Source organism: Pristis pectinata, chromosome 31, assembly GCF_009764475.1.
Source record: "Pristis pectinata isolate sPriPec2 chromosome 31, sPriPec2.1.pri, whole genome shotgun sequence".
NCBI classification, from domain to species: domain Eukaryota; kingdom Metazoa; phylum Chordata; class Chondrichthyes; order Rhinopristiformes; family Pristidae; genus Pristis; species Pristis pectinata.
The window spans coordinates 16,922,495-16,942,962 of NC_067435.1; the positions used below are offsets into that span (position 1 = coordinate 16,922,495).

At 50.0% G+C, this 20,468-nt stretch overlaps 1 protein-coding gene across 2 annotated transcripts in view; it reads left to right on the forward strand.

Moving 5' to 3' along the window:
• Positions 1–12,108: 12,108 nt before the first annotated feature.
• The window catches only part of LOC127585012 (atherin-like), a 50,646-nt gene continuing 42,286 nt past the window's right edge, over positions 12,109–20,468 (forward strand). For both annotated transcript variants that reach the window (XM_052042117.1, XM_052042118.1), the window contains exons 1-2: positions 12,109–12,728; positions 19,165–19,630. In XM_052042117.1, the coding sequence (XP_051898077.1) occupies positions 12,243–12,728; positions 19,165–19,630 (952 nt within the window). In that variant the 5' untranslated portion in view covers positions 12,109–12,242. The remainder of the gene's footprint in view (positions 12,729–19,164; positions 19,631–20,468) is intronic.

Below are 20,468 nucleotides of genomic sequence, written 5' to 3' on the forward strand. Positions count from 1 at the left end.
AGAATGTGTAAGATAAAGACAACAATAATAATTCACATTTATATTCCATCTTTAACCTAACAACAGTCTGTTGACCTTTTCCAGCACACAAAAACAGTTAAGTTTCAGGCAGGGAAATGTGAGTTCCATTTGCTGAATTCAATGTTGGGTGTTTCAACTTCAGGCTGTGTTTACTTGCTGGTAACTCATTTCCTGTTTTGTCCAGATGGAAATAGAGTTATAGAGTCATACAGTATGGAAACAGGTCCTTCAGCCCAATTCATCCATGCTGACCAAGGTGCCCACCAAGCCAGTCGCATTTGCCCGTGTTTGGCCCATATTCCCTCTAAACCTTTCCTATCCATGTGCCTTTTAAATGTTATTGTGCCTGCCTTAACACTTCCTTTGGCAGCTCGTTCATACACGTACCACCCTGTGCGCAAAGAAGTTTGCCCTTGGGTCCCTATAAATCTCTCCCCCCTCACCTTAAACCTGTGCCCTAGACTGCATTCACCCTGTCTATACCCCCAGATGATTTTATACACCTCTGGAAGCTCAAGTACCTATTTATACTAATCCCATTGACCCTCACTTGGTCTGTAGCCTGCTACGCCTCGACCACTCAGGTGTTCATCCAAATGCTGTGAGAGTCTTTGCCTCCAGCACCACCTCAGGCAGCTTGTTCCAGATTCCAACCACCCTCTGGGTAAAAACATTCTTCCTCATATCCCCTCTAAACCCCTTACTCAGCTTAAGTTTACGCCAGCTGGTCTTAGACAACTCTACGATGGGGAAAAGTTTTCTTATGTCTACCCTCTCTATAGCTCTGTCAGGTCCCCTCAGCTTCCCCTGTTCCAGGGAGAACAGACCCTGCCTGTCCAGTCTCTCCTCATAACTGAAACACTCCATCCCAGGCAACATCCTGGAGAATCTCCTCTCCACACTATCACGTCCTCCCTATAGCGTGGAGGCCAGAATTACACACAATACTCTAGCTGTGGCCTGACCAAAGATTTATAAAGTTGTACTAAGACCTTTCTGTACTTGTGTTCTGTGCCCTGGCTATTGAAGGTAAGTATCCCCTACGCTTTCTCAACCATCTGATCTAGCTGTGCTGCCACCTTCAGAGATCTATGGACTTGTACACCAAGATCCCTTTGTTCCTCAACATTCCCTGTGGCCCTACCATTCATTGTGCCTGTCCTAATCTTGTTGGACCCCCCCCAAAATGAATCATCTCGCACCGATCAGCATTAAATTCCATCTGATCTTACCAGAATTCATGAAGCCATCCAGAGCAACAGCCAGGTGTGCCTGGCAGGAAGTCGCATGGAACTCCAAGAGGCCACGTGTCCTGCAGTGTGGGGTGGGATAAAGCCCATGAGCTCAAGGTTGGTGAAGGTGGGACTGCTTCGTCCTACAGTGGTGCTGCTGCCTCACAGCTCCAGTGACAGGGGTTCAATCCTGACCTCAGGTGCCGTCTGTGTGGAGTTTGCATGTTCTCCCTGTGACTGTGTGGGCTTCCCCCGGGTGCTCTGGTTTCTTCTCATGTCCTGGTCTGTTGCTTAATTGACTGCTGTAAATTGCCCCCAGTGTGAAGGTGAGTGGTAGAATTGGCGGGGTGGGGGGGGGGGCGGTGGGAGTTGATGGGAATGTGGGGAGAATGATGTAGAAATAGTGTAAATGGGTCAACACAGAAAGCACTGCAGGAACTCAGCGGGTCGGGCAGCATCTGTGGAGGGAAATGGACAGTCAACGTTTCGGGTCCAGACCCTTCGTCTGGACTGAAAGATAGAGGGGAGAGAGCTGGTATAAAAAGGTGGGGGGAAGGGGTGGACCAAGAGCTGGCAGGTGATAGGTGGATCCAGGTGAGGAGGGGTGTCAGAAGTTGGGATGTAACAATGTAAGTGGGTGCTTGATGGTCAGCACGGATAGTGGGCCAAAGGGCCAGTTTCCCTGCTGCATGGCTCTCCGGCTTGTCATGAGGTGCTTTGTTGGGCTCCAGCACCATTTCACATTCAGGCTCCTCTCCCTCCCCATCCTCCCTGACAGCGACAAGCCCACATCAAGTGAGTTGTCCATCTCACTGATCCCACTTGTCATCTCAAAGACCAAAGTGGTGCAGAGAGCAGAGGGGGGTCCCTCACCCTGGGAGACTGATGGTCAGGAGGAGAGGGTCCTCTCCCTCATGGGCTGTGAGTCAGCTGAAACCCACGTCCTGGGAGGGCAGTGCAGGAGCAGCATCTCCCTGCTTTCCATTTATTCTTATGTATTCAACACCAGTCTCGTTTGCTACTGAAGTGACCTCACGGTTCAGAACGCACTGATGGAGGGTGGAGCTGGGTCATTTCTTGTCCTTATCACTGCAGGGTGGCCAGGTGAAGACCTCACACCACTCCTGGGGGGTCACGGACACAAGGAGTTTTCTGTGTGTCCGTCCTCACTGAGCAGGTAGGCAGAGGGGCAGTGATTGGAGGGACAGGTGACCCATAGAGTTGTACAGCGCAGATACAGGCCCTTCGGCCCATATATCCATGCCAACCATTTTGCCTATCTACGCTAAACCCATTCACCCACTTTATACCCTTTGCATCTGTCTAAATGCCTCTTAAACATCGTGGTTGTAATTGGTTCCAACACCAGTCTGTGTAAAAGAAAAACTTTCCCCTCAGGTCACCTTTAAAACTCCTTCCTCTCACCTTAAACCCATGTCCTCTTGTTTCTGATGCCCCTACCATGGGGAAGAGATTTTGACTCCCTACCCTATCTGTGCCTCTCATGATCTCTCCATCAGGTCACCCCTCAGCCTCCTTCATTTCGGGGAACACAAGCCCAATCCCTCCCCAGAACTAAAGTCCTCCAATCCAGGCCACATGCTGGTGCCTCAGGGGTGCAGTTGGGGGGAAATGTACAGTGCTGGCTGACAGGAGGGTGAATCCACACAGCCCTACAGCCTTGGATGGTTTGGATGACCATGGAAGAGGAGTGATCAGGAGAGAGTTGTTGGAGATTCACAGACAGTGCTCAACCCACTGCCCATGCTGCAAGGTCAAACAGAGGAACATGGAGGGGTCTGTTTCACTTGTACTCTGGAGATGGTTCACACCGTGACAGCCACCAACAACTTTCAACAACACAGCAGCCAATGGGTCAGGTTTCCGCTTGCACAGAGACACAGGCCGAGGCCATTCAAAGTCCTGCTGCTGTGGTATCTGAGGCCGAGTCTGTCGGAGCTCGGTTAAATGTGAGCCAGACTGCAGACTGAGCAGATCACTGCTCCACAGGAACAGAGATATCTCACGGGATTGGGTTGCAGCACCCGTCAATTGACAGTGAAACCCTCAACCTTGCTTCTGGTAGTTCCGGATCTGATGAGTCCAATGATCTTCCACACTGTACATGAAAGCTTTTCAAACACACTGATGCCTGTATCCCATGTCTTGTCACCCTATTGATCCAATATCCGTGAGTTACATTGGCTGCTGGTCAAGCATTGCTTCTTGTGTTCTTAATTCTTGTGTTCAGTTCCCTCAATGCCCTCTGTACCTCTGCCCCTCATCAGGTCCTCCAACTACCTCCCTCTATCACCACCTCCCTCAAACTCCATCCCTTTGACCAATAGGCGAACAGCTACTACAAATGCTTTGCATTACGGTCAGTGGCGAAAGACACCACCAGATAACTTAGAATCATGGAAGGAGGTTGTTTGGCCCACTGAGGGTGTCCCAGGAGTTACCCAGTTGACACCACTGCTCTTTCCCCACAGCCCTGTCTAGTGTTCAAGTACTTCTCTTATTCACTCGTTGAAAGTTACTCTTCAACCCGCTTTCCCAGCCCATTCCAATCACAACAACTTGCTGCCTTGAGATATTTCTCCTATTGGTGTCTATTCAGGCACGACAGCTCGGTTCTGTCACCTGGATCCCAATTTCCATTCTTAGCGGGGAGCCCACCGAGCTGGGGTAGATCCGCAGACCAGCCGCCGCCATTCAGGATGAGTGTCAAGCTTCCCTTTGGGGCCAGGAAGGCGCTCCTGGGCCACACTGGGGAAACTGTGATCTGCTGCCCTGGCGAGAGCTGTAAACTCTCTCTCCCTCTCCCACCAAGGCCACCCAACAGTTTTCATCCTTCAGCCGCTCTGACACGAAGGTCAGTGGTGGCTTCGATGGTGGTCTCAGGTGATGGAATGATATTGGTCGGCTGGTGGACCTGATCTGCCATTTCTGCCGCCGCACCACTGCAGCAGCTGCGGGGCTGAGTTCACAGCTGTGGGGCAACATGCTGGCAGCTGGGTGAAGTTGCTCCAGATGTTTGCAGTAGGCCATGACAGCTGCATGGGAGTCCCAACTGAAGATTGTGATCCTTCTGCGACTCTTGAACCCAGCACAAGCATAACGCACAATGGGGACCAATTTCAGACCGATCTCCTTGGCCATTCCCCTTCCTGCACCCAAGTTGGCTGTGATATTATATCAAAGTGTACACCCCAACAATGTCACCGTTTTCACAACCTTTGGTGCACTCTGAGTGTTCTGTCATGTTCTTCTACCTTCCCCTATGCTCTTATCCTGATAATTATTTGATAACCTCTTAATTATGTTTCATCTCAAGACCTAATCGAACAATTTACATTGGCATATTAAATGCTATTTGAGCTCCACATTAAGACATTTTTGGTAGATGCAATTAACTGCTGCATCGTGGAAGACATTTCCCAAACTGCTGCACTCTGTAGTGCCGTTCCTTCCTCCTCACTGGGTCTAAATCCTGGAACTCCCTCCCCAGCAGCACTGAGAGAGGCATCTTCACCAGAAGGACTGTAGTGGCTCACCTTCTCAAGGGCAGTTAAGGATGGGAAATAAATTCTGGCCTTACTGGTGACTCCAAGATCTTGAAAATCAATCTAAGAAATATCCTCCCATCTTTCATTGCAGCTTCATTCAGTGTCAAGAAAATACTAAAGCCAGTGGTCATTGACCGAGCACACGTTAGCTGTCGGTAGGCCTTCTCTTCAACTACTGAACACCTGGTTTTGAAACAACCTGCCAAACTTCCAGGATTTTGATCTGATGAAGCTGAAGGAACACAGGGAGGATGGCGATATTCACGGGCATTGTCCATGGGGTGGAGGCCACTGATTTAAGAAGTCTGACGGGAGAGACCTTGGGCATGGCCTTACTGCAGCACCACTTGAAGATGTTGCTCCAATAGGTGACCACTCGCTGCTTTCTTAATAATAGTCTTCACTTTCTAAAACACTGGGCTTACATTTACTATTTTCCAATCTGTGGGAACCAGTCCGGAATCCATGGGATTTGGAGGATCCAAGATCTCCACAGTCACCTTGGAAGGTATTTGTTTACTTACACTGCTACTTTATTCCCTGATGCAACTTTTTCCTGATTTAGTCTGTTAGGGACACACATTAACTCGGTACAGCACAGAAACAGCCCAGCATCCTGTATACCTTCTTCACCACCCTATCCACCCGTGCAGCCACATTCAGGGATCCTTGTACACCATGGTCCCTCTCTTCTTCAGTCTTCCCTGGGGCACTACCATTCATGGCGTATACCCTACCCTTATTAGACCTCTCCAAAGTCCATCACCGAACATGTAATAGGATTAAATTCCATCTGAGTTGCCCTCCCCAATTTACGGCTAATCATCATTCTGTAGTGTTGGACTATCAACACCACCACCAACCGTCGCCAATGGTTTTCCTTTTGATGCATCTATAAATGTTTTAAGTCTGTTTTCATGTGTTGTTCTATTCATCCTTCCCTCTCCTTATCACTTCCTTGCTCCCTGTCCTTAGCTTACTGCTGTTTTGAGCAATTTAACAGCCTTTTCCTTTGATCACATACTGTCTTCTCTTGTAAACTGTGAATTCATTATTTAAATTATCGTCACACCTTGTCGAGTACATTCCCAGTCCACCTCAGCCAGCTCATGCCTCAGAGCTTCACTTTGCTTTGTTTAGCTTTAACATTGAACTGAGGACATGACTGCTCTGGAGAGGGTGTGGAGGAGATTCCACCAGGATGTTGCCTGGGATGGAGCGTCTCAGTAGGGACTGGAGAGTCTGGTTCTGTTTTCCCTGGAGTGTAGGAGGCTGAGGGAGGACCTGAGAAAGATGTACAAAAGTATGAGGGGCATAGTAGACAGTAGTAAGCTTTCACTCATAGCAGAGGTGCCTATGACCAGAGGGCATAGCTTTAAGCTCAGGAGTAAGAGGTTTAGAGGGGTTATAAGGAAGAATATTTTCAGCCAGAGGATAGTTGGAGTTTGGAATGAACTGCGTGAGAGAGTGATGGAAGCAGGCACGCTGACAACAATTAACACGTGTATAGGTGAACACAGGGATCGTCAAGGCATAGGCTGCTAATTGTTAGCTCCAGCTGTGTCTTTCATTGAACCACAGGGCATAGAAACAGGCCATGTGCTGGTAAATGCGATTAGTATAGATGGGCACTTGATGGTGGCATGGCCAGGGTGGCTAAAGGACAGGGTCCTGTGCGGTATGATCCCATGACTAAATCACCTTCAAGCTTCATATGGAATTCTATCATATTATGATCACTCTTCCCCAAAGACCACTTATTAACTAACTCTCCCTCAGCGCATAATACTAGATCTAAAATAGCCTGTTCTTTCAGAACGATGATATAAAAAACATCTCTTACACACTCTGCACCACTACCGCAGGTTTGGTTTGCCAGGTCTGTACGTAGATTAAATCCCCCCCCCGTAACATTAGCAATACCCTGGTTATGTGTTCTTCTATTTCCTGACATGTACCATGCCCGAGATGACTACAGCGGTTTGGGGGCCTATGGACAAGTCCCACTGCGAATTGGAAGCTCCAACTGTGTCTTCAATGGAGCCGTACAGCACAGAAAAAGGCCCTCGGCCTACCGAGTCCTTGCTGGTCACCAACCACCCATTTACACTAATCTTATTCTCCCCACATTCCCATCAACTCACCCCCCCCCCAGATTCTACCAGTCACCCACACACACACACACACTAGGGGGAAATTTACAGCAACCAATTAACCTATCAACCTTCACGCCTTTGGAATGCAGGAGGAAACCAGAGCATTCAGGAAAAAAACACTTGGTCACAGGGAGAATGTTCAAACTCCACACAGGCAGCACCGGAGGTCAGGATCGAACCTGGGTCACTGAAGCTGTGAGGCAGCACCTCGACCAGCTGTCCCACTGTGCTATAGTTTATCATCAAGATCCATCTCCTTTTCCATTTTGCTCTCCCTTCAGAGAGGACAATACTCCGGTCAGGTATCCTGGAATAATTAATTCCCAGTCTAGGTCACTTGGCCACCATGCCTCTGTAATGGCTATTAGATAGTAGCCATTTATTTCTGTCTGGGCCACTAACTCATACTTTGTAATGACTTCTACATTCAAATTAAGAACTTTTAATTTTGTCTTTTTACCACTTGTCCCTGTTCTGACTCTGACCAGAGGAATCTATACAAGTGTGAATGCCCTCGTCCTTCCTGACCAACTCTCATTATCAGTAAGAGTGGGAAATCATAAAACTGCAGATACCGGAAATCCAAACAAAAACACAGAAAATGCTGGAAACACTGAGCGGGTCAGGCAGCATCTGTGGAGAGAGGAACAGAGTTAATGTTTCAGGTCAATGACCTTTCATCAGAACTGGGAAGAGGAGAAGAACAACTCAGTATTAAATTGCAGAGAGATGGAGCAAAGGAAATATCTGTGGTAGGGTAAAGGTTGCAGTGATGTCAATGATGACATTGGTTGTAAGGTTACTGAGGGCAGAGAGAGAGAGAGAGAGAGAGGGAACAAAGGGATACGTATGCAATGCAGGTCAGAGACTTTACTGAGACACATAACCAAAAGGAGAATGTTGGAAATGTCCAGAAGGTCAAGCAGTGTCTGAGAGAGAACAATCAAATTAATGATTCAGATGAAAAGGTGAGGTCCTCAATGAGTACCTGACATCTGTATTCACAAGAGGGAAGGACATGGGTGACGATGGGATTAGGGAGGGAGCTGGTTTTCAAGGTTGTGTCCATATCAAGGAGGAGGTGGTGTTGGGTCTCTTGAAAAACATTAAGCTGGATAATTCCTCAGGGCCTGGTGGGATCTATCTAAAATACAGAGGGAAGCATGGGAGGAGATTGCTGGGTCCTTGACTGAAATCTTTGTACCCTCTTTAGCCACAGGCAAGGTCCCAGAAAAATGGAGAACAGCCAATGTTGTTCCTTTTGTTTAAGAAGGGCAACAGGGACAAACCAGGAAATTATAGGCCGGAGAGGCTTACATCAGTGAAAGGCAAATTATTGGGGAAGATTGGCAGGGATAGGATGTGTACACATTTGGAAAAGCATGGAGTTATTAGGGAAAGTCAGCATAGCTTCGTGTGGGGGAGATCCCGTCTCACAAAACTGATTGAATTTTTCGAGGAAGAGACAAAGAAGATAGATGAGGGTAGGGCAGTGGATGTTGTCTACATGGACTTTAGTAAAGCATATGACAAGGTCCCTCGTGGAAAGCTGGTTCTGAAGATTAAGTCACATGGGATCCACAGTGAATTGCTAAATTGGACCCAAAATTTCTTGGCCATGGAAGACAGAGGTTACTGGTGTTTTTCTGGCTGGAGGTCTGTGACCAGCAGTGCTCTGTAAGGATAAGTGCTGGACCTCTGTTGTCTGTAACATACAAAAATGATTTGGATGAAAATGTGGGTGGTCTGACTAGGAAAGTTTGCAGGTGACACAAAATTTGGAGATGTGGATAGCGGCAAAATGACGGATGGAGTTCAATCCCGACAAGTGTGAGGTGTTGCATTTTGGGAGGTCAACTGTAGGAGTAAAGTATACAGTAAATGGCAGGACCCATAGGGACATTGATGTACAGAGGCATCTTGGGCCGCAAGTCCACAGTTCCCTGAATGTAGCAACACAAGTAGATAGAGTGATAAAGGAGGAGTGTGGCATGCTTGCCTTCATCGGTCAGGGTGTTAAATTTAAAATTTAGGAAGTCACATTGCAGCTGTATAAAACTTTGGTTAGGCCACATCTGGAGTGTGCAGTTCTGGTCACCTCAATACAGGAAGATTATGGAAGCTTTGGAGAAGGTGTAGAAGAGGTTCACCAGGATATTGCCTGGACTGGAGTGTATTAACTATGAGGGTGGACAAACTTGGATTGTTTTCTCTGGAGCATTGGAGGCTGAGGTGGAACCTGATCGAAGTATCTGAATTATGAGAGTCTTTTTCCCAGGGTGGAAATTTCAAATACCAGAGGCATCAGTTTAAGGTGAGAGGGGCAAAGTTGAAAGGAGATTTATGGGGCATAAATTTTTTCACACAGAGAGTGGTCGGTGCCCGGAATGTGTTGCCGGGGAGGTGGGTGAAGCAGCTACGCAACATCTAAAAGGCATTTAGACAGTCACATTGAACAGGCAGGGAATGGAGGGATACAGACCATGTGGAGGTAGATGGGATTAGTTCAGATCAGAATCAGGTTTATTATGATGATGTGTGACTTATATGTTGTGAAATGTTCAAAGTCATAAAAATTACTATAAATTACAAAAATAAATAAATAGTGCAAGAAAAAGGAATAACTAGGGAGTGTTCATGGTCTGTTCAGAAATCTGATGGTGGAGGGGAAGAAGCTGTTCCTGAAACATTGAGTGTGGGTCTTCAGGCTCCTGTACCTCCTCCCCGATGGTAGTAACGAGAAGGGGACATGTCCCAGATAGTGAAGGTGCTTAATGATGGATGCCGCCTCCTTGAGGCACCGCCTCTTGAAGTTGTCCTCAATGGCGGGGAGGGTTGTGCCCGTGATGGAGCTGGCTGAGTCTACAACCCTCTGCAGCCTCTTGCAATCCTGTGCATTGGAGCCTCCATACCAGGCGGTGATGCAACCAGTCAGAATGTTCTCCACCGTACATCTATAGAAATTTGCAAGAGTCTTTGGTGACATAAAGAATCTCCTCAAACTCCTAATGAGGTAGAGCTGCTGGTGTGCCTTCTTCGTGATTGCATCAATGTGTTGGGGCCAGGATAGATCCTCTGAGATGTTGATGCCCAGGAACTTGAAGCTGCTCTATGAGGACTGGTGTGTGTTCTCCCAACTTCCCCTTCCTGAAGTCCACAATCAATTCCTTAGTCTTGCTGGCGCCAAGTGCGAGGTTGTTGTTGCGACACCACTCAACCAGCTGATCCATCTCACTCCTGTACACCTCCTCATTGCCACCTGAGATCTTACCAACACCAGCTGATCCACCTCACTCCTGTACACCTCTTCATCGCCACCTGAGATCTTACCAACAATGGTGTCATCCGCAAATTTATAGATAGCGTTTGAGCTGTGCTTAGCTTAGTTTAGATTGGCATCATGGTCGGCATAGACATGGGGGGCCGAAGGGCCTGATCCTGTGCTGTACTGTTCTATGTTCTATGGATAACCTACAGCAGAACCGGCCAGTTCTGATACAAACAGAATTTCAATTATCTGAAGATGTTGAATTTGATATAGAATCCCAAGAAGTGCGATGTTTCCCGATGGACGATGAGATGCCATTCCTCAAACCTTTGTTGGACCTTGCAGGAGGCTACAGCAGCAGATCAGAGTGGGAGTGGGATGGTGAATTAAAGTGCCAAACAACCAAAAGCTCAGGTTCACTCCTGTGGACCACGCACAGGTGCTCTGCAAACTGGTCACCCAATCTGCGTTTGGTCCTCAAGTGTCGAGGAGGCCACATTGTGAATGCAGGACACTGGGCTGGGAGAAATGCAAGTGAATCACTGCTTCACCTGGAGGGTGTGTTTGGAACCCTGGATGGTGGGAACGGACAGGGTAAAAGCAGAGCTGTTGCATCTCCTGAGTTGCTTGGGATAGTGCCGTGAGAAGGGAAACATTTGGAGATGGAAGGTCGACCAGGGAGTTACAAAGGGGACAAACTGGTTGCCTTTGCCCATTTCACTGCCTGGTATGACCTTTACCCTCAATTTCTCCTCACCAAAACTCTCCCTCCACTAATTCCAGTCACAATCTGCCCCTTTCTGGCTCTCAATTAATTTCTGCCCATGTGTGGATTTGTTTGGAGTCTCAGGTTGTTTGTCCCCATTTGGGGACACAGTTAATATCTGCTGGGTTTAGGGACCTAAGATAATTGCTCTTGTTTGTGTTCCCCTTGGGAGGTGTTCCAGGCTGTCTGCCCTTGGTCAGGGCACCTGTCTACCTCCCCATATTTGGTGTTTCTGGATACTTACCCTTGTTTGGCACCCCCAACGTTTTTGATCCTTTCCGGGTCCTGGGATATCTCCTCCCAGTTTTGGCGGATCCAAGGTATCTGCCCCCATATTTAGGGGACCCCGGGATATCATCCCAGTTTTGAAGATCCTGGGTTATCTGCCCCCAGTTTTGGGGGTCCCTGTTTATTGCCCATTTTGGGGGTCCAGTGATATCTGTCCCCAGTCCTGAGGGTCTGGGGATATTACCCCAGTCTGGGATGACCCCAGGTTATCTGCACCAAGTTCTAGGGGTGCCTGTAGATTGCCCAGTTTTGGGGTCCAGTGATATCTGCCCCCAGTTACAGGGGGGGTCCCAGGATATTGCCTCAGATTGGGGTCCCAGAGTGTTGTCCCAGTTTTGGGGGTCCCGAGTTATTTGCCCACTTTTGGGGATCCAGTGATATCTGCCCCCGTTTTGGGGGTCCCAGGATATCTTACCCAGTTATGGGGATCCCAGGATATCTGCCTCCCCGCACCCCCCCTCCCCCGTTTCGGGGGTCCCAGGATATGTCCCCAATTTTGGGGGTCCCAGGATATTGCCTCAGATTGGGGTCCCGGAATGTTGCCCCAGCTCTCGGGGAGTGAGTCCCGGGTTACCTGCCCACCCACTTTCGGGGACCCCGGGATATTGCCCAGTTCTGGGGGTCCCGGGTTATCTACCCCTACTTTTGGCGGGGGGAGGGGGGCGTCCCAGGATATCTGCCCTCAAGTTTCGGGCGCCCCGGGATATTGCCTCAGATTGGGGTCCCGGAATGTTGCCCCCAGTTCGGGGGGTCCCGGGATACGTCCCACCAACCCTCCCCTCCCCTCCCCGCGGTGAGGGAGCGCCTCCCGAGCCCGCCCGGCCGCCCGCCCGCCGGCCGCCCCTCCGGCGGGGCGCAGGGAGCGCAGCTTCCGCCCTGCGCGCCGTCGGAGGCCGGGCGGGTCGGGACCGGGACCGGGGACCGGGGACCGGGGCCGGCGCGATGTCGGAGGCCGAGTGCAGGCGCTGGATCGCCGAGACCATCGAGTGGCTGCGGTCGCGGAAGGCGCGGCCCGACCAGGAGCGCATCTGCAAGATGGTGCAGCGGCGGCACGGCGTCTCCCCGAGCCGCACCCGGCGCCAGCTCGACCGGCTGCTGCGCTCCCGCTCCGTGCTGCGGGTCCGCTACAAGGGCTCGCACTCGTACCGCAACGCCGTCCCGGGGCAGCCGGAGCCGGGCCCGGGGCCCGGGCGCAGCGGCGGCCGCACGGCCCGCGACAGGAGCTCCGGGCAGCGGGGCCCGGCCCGCGACAAGCCCCGGAGCCCGGCCGAGCAGCCCAGCGTGGTGGTGACCCGGGCCCGGCACAAGGAGGTGCTGGAGCAGCAGGTGGCCCGGGCCCGGAGCAGGAAGCCGCCGGCCGAGGCGGAGGGCGAGGCGGCCGAGAGGAGGAGGCGACTCCCGGTCACTGACAGCGGCCCCGAGCGCAAGGTGGGTGTCCGGGGGCGGGGACTGGGTGCCCCCGGGGTAGGGGAGAGGTGGGTACTGGGTGCCCCCGGGGTAGGGGAGGGGGGGGTACTGGGTGCCCTGGGGGTAGCGGGGGTGGGAGGGAACCCGGTGCCCCGGGGGTAGGGAGTTGGGGGGGGGGAACTGGGTGCCCTGGGGGTAGGGGGGGGGGGACTGGGTGCCCCCGGGGTAGGGGAGGGGGGTACTGGGTGCCCCCGGGGGGAGGGGGGGGGTGGGGGGTGGTGAGGGCGGGGGGAGGGGGGGGGGGGGGGGGGGGGGGGTGGGGGGTGGGGGAGGGGGGGGGGTGGGGGGGGGGGGGGGGGTGGGGGGGGAGGGGGGGGTGGGGAACTGGGTGCCCCAGTGCAGGAGGAGTTGGGGTATCGGTGACTGGGTGGGGCTGGGAGTCTGACAGTCTGACGTGGGCAGCGGCGTGAGTACTGTGCCCAGGGTGGACGTGCCTGGTGTGAGGGCACGTCATGGGGTAAGGGTGGAGCTCCTATGGCTGTTTGGGAGCAAGTGCCCTCATCGTGGGTGCAGGTGGGAATGTGGGTGAGAGTGGCTGCACTTGGGGTGCATGCCGGTGGGACTGGGCTGTAGTGAAGCACACCCAGTGTGGATTGGGGGGGGGGGGTATGCACGGGACCCTAATGGGGGAACAGGTGCACCCAGTATGTGTGTGTGTGCACGCGCGCAGATGGGAGAGGGTGGGCCCAGTCTGGGAGCAGATGCACCCGGCACAGCTGGGAGTGGGTGTACAAGGAGCCGGCGGGTGCAGTGTGCTGGGTGGGCATGAGATCCCCACTATGGGGGTTGTAAGCGTGTCTCACGTCAATGATTATTGCAGAAGTAGAGGTTTTACTGGCCGACGAAACAGTCGGCACAAGTGGGTCTCTGGATAGAAAGTGGTGTGTACAGGGAGCAGTGCTGCAGCCTGTTCCAGCAGTTTATATCAATGACCAAGGTGAATGTGCTGATGACAAAGGATAAGCAGGGAAATAAATTGCGAAGAGGACACAAGGAGATGAAAAGAGTGGGCAAAGATCTGGCAAGTGGGACGTAATGTCAGGAAATGTGAAATTATCCATGTTGGCAGGAAAAGTAAACACAAAAATGTGTGACAGGTGACCTCGCGTTAGGGTCGGTCGGGGAACGGAGCTTCACCCTGACAGAATTCACAAATCACTGCACAGAAATTTAAGATACGGGATAAAATTCACTCCTGTGGAAATTAGGTGGAGAAAAGAGTAAATAAACACTTCTGTTTCAACTTTCCTTTCTTGGCGCGTGGGCAGATGACGTGGTTTTGCAATACGGAAAATCGCAATAGGGACCATTTTTGGGAGCTCCCCCGTCCCTCGTAACGCAAGGGTCACTTGTATTTAACCGGTGAGAGGTTGCAGAATCCTCAGATCTAGGGGACGATGCGCAGAAGCTCTCGGGAAGTAATGAGTTGGAAGCAGTTGAGAGAAGGCCTGCCTGCTGAAGAAGTGAGTGTGCAGGAGGGAATGGACCGGGTGTGGGCTTGAGTGTGAGGGAGCTGCCTGCTCCAGGAGTGCCTGGTATGGGTGCAGCTGAGTGTGAGTGGGAATGGCCAGCAGTGTGAGCACACTGGGGTGGAAGTGGGTGCCCCCGGGGAGGGTGCAGGAGCGAGCGGGTGCCCCCGCGGAGGGCGTGGATGGGAGCAGGTGTACCTGCTGTGAACTAGGTGGTTCTGGGTTTGCCTGATGCCGGTCTGATGATTTACAATGGACTGAGCCCACTAATTACTGACAATTGTGTCTAAACGATGGTTTGCGTTGTGCTGTTGGGCAGAGTTCAACAGTTTGTTTTACCAAAGTTTTGTTGGTAATTCCCTGCATCACGGTTATCGTTGGGCTTTGTCCGACCAATGTTCAGTGCTGCATTCTTCCTGATAATTAGTGTAGATTCCTCACTAGAAAATGGCTGCTGCTGAGTGCTGCCTGACTGGTTGGTGTAGGGTGAACTATAATGAGTGGTGGGTGTAGGACCCTGTCCACGGTACCTGTCTGTGTTCAGTGTTTACTGCCAGGCTGATGGTCAGTATTGGACTGAGACCAATAATTTGTCATGGGCAGTGCTCACCAGAATAAACCTTACCAGCGAATAGTATTGGATTGTGTCAACCAGTCCATGTTAGGCTCTATCTTGTTAATAATCAATATTCCTGTGCCCATGAGTTGTTGTCAGACCATCTTTAATAATTAGTGTGAAATCCTTTCTAACACTGATCCTTATCTGTCTCTCAGATTCTGTCCGTTAGTTGGTCTCCAAATTGGTTAACGTGCGTGCTTGTAAAACCAATTTGTGTCTGACTGTAGTGATGAACTGTCCCCACTGGTTAGTCAGTTTATTGTCTATGTGTTCATTTATACCGTATTTATCAACGGTTAGTCATGCCTTGGTTAGTTACGGGCCATGTCGGCAATTGGTGTGGACCTGTTTTTGTGGGTGAATTCTTTGCAACAAGTCTAACCAGCTGTCGGTGTCTGTAGATCTCTAAACAATTGTTAATGTAGTCAATGTCAGTGTGTGTTTCATGGGTAGTGTTGTGGTGGGTCTGACGCTAACTGTGAACGGTGTCTAAGTAAAGGCTACATCACAGTGTGTCTGACCAATGGTTGGTATCAGATTGTATTCACCTGTTTGTATCAAGCGGTGTGCACCAAATGATTAACATTTAACTAATGCTCTTAGTTTGTGTAAAACCCTTGCCGACAGCCACAACTGGCCCACTGGTTGGGACAAATTGTAGGAAACCCTACTCTCTACTAGACTGTATCTGATTGGTAGTTATTGTTGGACTTCATCTGACTGCTAATTATTGTTGGACTGTGCCCACGAGTTAGTGGGATTGTATCAAACTAATTTTAGGAACAGTCAGACAATGTGGATGTCCCGCCCGCCAAAGCCACGCTGGTTCTGTGAAGGAATTATTCCATTCGTTCCTCCCCACTGCCCTCTCACAGGAACATCTGCAAGGGTCTGTCCACTTCTCCGTTTGGGAGTTGCTATTGAACGTACTCAGCTGTCCTTTAAGGCCCTCCCTGCTGGACCAAATTGGATTAAAAAGACTTCTCCTTCATCACGTCGTTTGTTAACTGTCATCTTTGTTCTATGCTCAGGTTAATGACCTAACCGTCAGTAGAAAAATCTTCCAATGTAACGAGCAGGAATAGGCCTTTCACCCCCTGCACCTGCTCTGCCATTCAGTAAGATCACGGCTAATCTTGTACTTCACTGGCACTTTCCCTTGATTCCTTTAACATCCAAAAAATCCATTGCTCTGTCTCGGACATACATGCAGCCCTTTGGTAGAGAACTCCAGATTCATTTTCCTCTGAAGGAAGGAGTTTCTTCCCGTGTTTCTCCTGAATGGCTCACTATTTAGTTTGAGAGTCTGAGCCCTAGTTTTAGATATCTCAGTCAGTGCAAACATTCACTTCACTTCTACCCTGCCAGTACCAAAAAATGATATTTTAAGATCACTTCTCATTCTTCTAAGCTCTAGAGACCATTGGTCAAAGAACAATCCCCCCCCGTTGCCCCCCCAAGCCCAGGAATCGATCCAGTGAACCTTGCTTGTACGCTATCAAAAATATGCCCTTCCTTGTGTACATGGCATTTCTGGTGTGGTCTCAGTGAGAAGTATTTGTTCTTGTACTCAGATCCTCTTCCAGTAAAGGCCCACACACTGTTTGTTTACCTAATTGTTTGCTATACATCCGTATTAACTTTCAGTGATTTACATACAAAGACACTCGGGTCCCTTGGAACACCAATACCTTTCAATCTCTCACCATTTATAAAATACTCTGTTTATCCGTTTTTGTTACCAAAATGAATGATCTCACATTTGCCACATTACATTCAATCTGCCGTGTCTTGGCCTGTTCACTAAGCCTGCTATGTCCTTCTGAAGTCCCCCTGCATCCTTCTCACAAGCCCAACTTCCACCCGGCGTGTGAGTGAATGTGGATACGTTGTGCTTGGTCCCCTTATCCAAGTGCTTGACTCAAATTGTGAGGAACTGCAGACCCAGCCCCTGTCTCTGCCCCATCCCACTAGTCACGGCCTCCCAACAGTAGAAGTGGCCTGTTTAGTCCTACTAACTGGTGTCTGTCCATTAACCAATCGTCAGTCTGTGTCAACGTATTAATAGCAAACCCATGTACTCTAGTTTTGTGTAATAACCTCTCATGTGGCACCTTATCAAAGGCCTTCTGAAAATGCATTGGCCACAACCACAGGTCCCCCCTTCATCTATTCTGCTAGTTATAACCTCAGACAGACACTAGTTCCCTTTTATAAATCAATTCTACCCACATGTATTATTAATTTCTAAGTACTTCATTATCACTTCCTAAGTAATAGATCCACGGTAGTGTAGCAGTTAGCATAACTCTGTCACAGCGCCAGCGACCCAGGTTCAATTCCGGCCGTTGTCCGGCCGGCCATTTTGTACGTTCTCCCCGTGTCTGTATGGGTTTCCTCCGGGTGCTCCGGTTTCCTCCCACATTCCAAAGACATACAGTTTAGGAAGTTGTGGGCAGGCTATGTTGGTGCCGGAAGTGTGGCGACACTTGCGGGCTGGCCCCCAGAACACTCTACGCAAAAGACGCGTTTCACTGTGTGTTTCAATGTACATGTGACTAATAAAGATATCTTATTTTCCCTGCAACTAATGTCAGGCTAACTTCCCCATTTTATGTCTCTCTCCATTCCTGAATAGAGGGATTATAATTGCTGCCTCCCAATCTTCTAGAACTGATGGTACTTTGGAAGATGACTGCCAGTGCATCCACCTGTAGTCACCTCTTCCAAAGCCTTGGGATGCAGATCCTGGGGATTTATTGGCTTTCAGTCCCATTAATTTCATCAATACCTTCCAACCACTTTCAGCCCCCATTCACTCCAGACCTGATGTTCTCCATCATTTTGAGCAGGTTTTTATGCCCTCCATGAAAAGCGAGACCACAGATTTGTCTGAATTTGTCCGACACTCTGTAAGGGACCCATCCCTTCTGCTAATCTTTTTATGTACATATAATAGAGGCTTTCATAGTCCTGTGTTTTAATGTTCCTCACTAGAGGAAAACTTTTATAGTTTGAGATGTTTCTTGCTGATGTACACACACAAGTGAGAAGTTAATTCTGGACTGTATTTAATTAATGTCGAACTTTATTAAACTGATTTAGATTTGTTTTAGGCCCAGTGGGCTTCAGCTAAACTGTGTTTAGAGTTTAACAGGGCTCAAGATCAGGGTTAGTGCTGAGCCAGAGAGATAAGCATGAACCTGTCTCCCCGTATCCAGGTTTTCTTCATCAGGAGCCGAGTGCTGGGGAGCTGAAACTTTCAAAAAACGTCCAATTCAATTGTGAAAATCATTTGGTAATACAAATACGACGAGTAGAATTGGATCCCTGAATCTAATGAGCGAGGAACATTGAGGGCAAACCCGTCTCTGGTCATTTACAGTCCTGTCTCCTGGGTTTCAGATGGGTGCTGATGATGTTGTTGAGTGTTTGAGCAGTAATGTGCTGTGGGTGATGACGTTGTTTTGAGGGGGGATGAGTAGCAGGGGCGATGGGGTGGAGAGGAGGATCATGCATTGGTAAACCATTTTAGCTTGAAAATAAGAGAGGCATTGGCCCTTCCGCCCCTTGTTCTGTGATCTGCACCGTATTTCTTTATGATATGGATGCAGTCTCGGCCGGTGAGTCTGTGACAGCTCCCGGTCTCCCACTAATTTACCCGGAAACCTATCCTCCCTACGTTCCCATCAACTCTCCCCACATTCTGCCACTCACCTACACACCAGGGGCAATTTAACAGTGGCCAACTAACCCACCGACCCGCACGTCTTTGAGGTGTGGGAGGAAACCACACAGAGGAAGGAACTCGCGCAGTCAGAAAGAACGCGCAAACTCCACACAAACAGCACCAGAGGTCAGGACTGAACCTGAGTCACTGGAGCTGAGAGGCAGTGGCTCTACTAGCTACAGCACTGAGCCACTTTGTATTTAAACTCCAGCTTCCTCTTTTGGTTTTATATCCCCTACTGTACTCTCGACTACTAAAAATCCACCAATTGCAACAGCTTTTTGAGAAAGAGCTTATTTCAGATTCCCAGTATCCTGTGTGCTCCTGAATGCCCCAGATCTAATTCCAGAATTATTCCCCCATCCCACGCCCCATTCTGGTTCACCTACCACAGGAAGTAAGTTCTCACCAACAATCGTCATCCTCTAATCACCTTAAACACCTTAAATAAGACACCCCTTAAACTTCAGTCAAGCTTGTAGCTCAGTGTAGCTTGTGACTAATTTACTGTGCAGGCAGTTAGTATCGGGCTCCTCTATCCTTCTCTCCCCTTAATATTGTTACATTATCTTTCTACAGAAGACCAGGAGAACGAAAGGAGCTGACCCATCCGACAGTGAAGGAAGTGATGAAGAAAAGGTGGATCCACCAAAAGACCAGGTGTCGATGAGACAGACGCGGAGTGAAGCACAGAATGAGGTGGAAGCCGTCACTGACTGTGGGAGTGAGGATGATGATAAGGAAGGGAGTCCCATCAAATCACCTGCCGCTGAAGGTCGCCCAACCGAAGGTGTCGGTGCGGAGCTCTCCACTGAAGAGCAGCTTGAAGTGTCTTTGGCCGTGGAGCGGAGCCCCTTGCCTTGCCCCGATGATGAGCCCAAGGCCATCACCGAAGCTGAGATGGGAAATGAGGCGGAGGAGCGGGCGAGCGTGGATGTGCGTCTCTGCCCAGCTACCACAGGGGAGGCTGGTTCTTCTGATGGACCTGTCCCCGTGGAGGAGGCCTGTGGTGACGAGCGTTCCCAGGAGCCTGGTGTCCACCAAGGTAACTTAGATAGAGTTGTACAGCACAGAAACAGGCCCTGACCATCGTGTCTATCTATACTAATCCCACTTGTCAGCACTGATTCCATCTCCCTCTGTGCCCTGCCCATTCACCTGCCTGTCCAGATGCCTCTTCAATGTTGTTACTGTTCCTGCCTCCACCACCTCGTCTGGCAGCTCAATCCAGTTACCGACTGCTCTTTGTGTGAAATATTTACCCCTCAGACCCCCTCTAAACCTCCTCCCTCTCACCTTAAACCAATGCCTTCTAGTTTTAGACACCCCCACCATAGGAGCCAGACACTGGCTACCTTCCCTACCTATGCTTCTCATATTTTATATGCCTCTATCCTGCCACCTCTCAGCTTCCTTTGCTCATTGGAAAACAGACCTAGCCTTTCCAGTCTCTCCTAATTCAAGCCCTCCAATCTATGCAATATCCTTGTGAATCTCTTCTACACGCATTCTAGCTTAATCACATCTTTCCTGTGGTGTGGTGACGAGAACGGCACTCAGTACTCCAAGTGTGGCCTAACCAACGTTTTGTACAGCTGTAACATGACATCCCAACCCAATGCCTCAGCCAATGAAGGCAAGCCTGCGATACACATTCCTCACCACCCTGTGTTGCCATTTTCAGGGAACTGTGTACTTGTACCCCAACGTCTCTCTGTTCCGCAACACTCCCCAGGGCCCTGCCGTTGTGTATGTCCTGGCCTGGTCTAACTTCCCAAAATGTATCACTTTGCACTTGTCTGAGTTAATTTCCATCAGCCATTCCTTTGCCCACTTTCCCAGTTGATCCTGATCCTGTTGTAACATTAGACAACCTTCTGCAC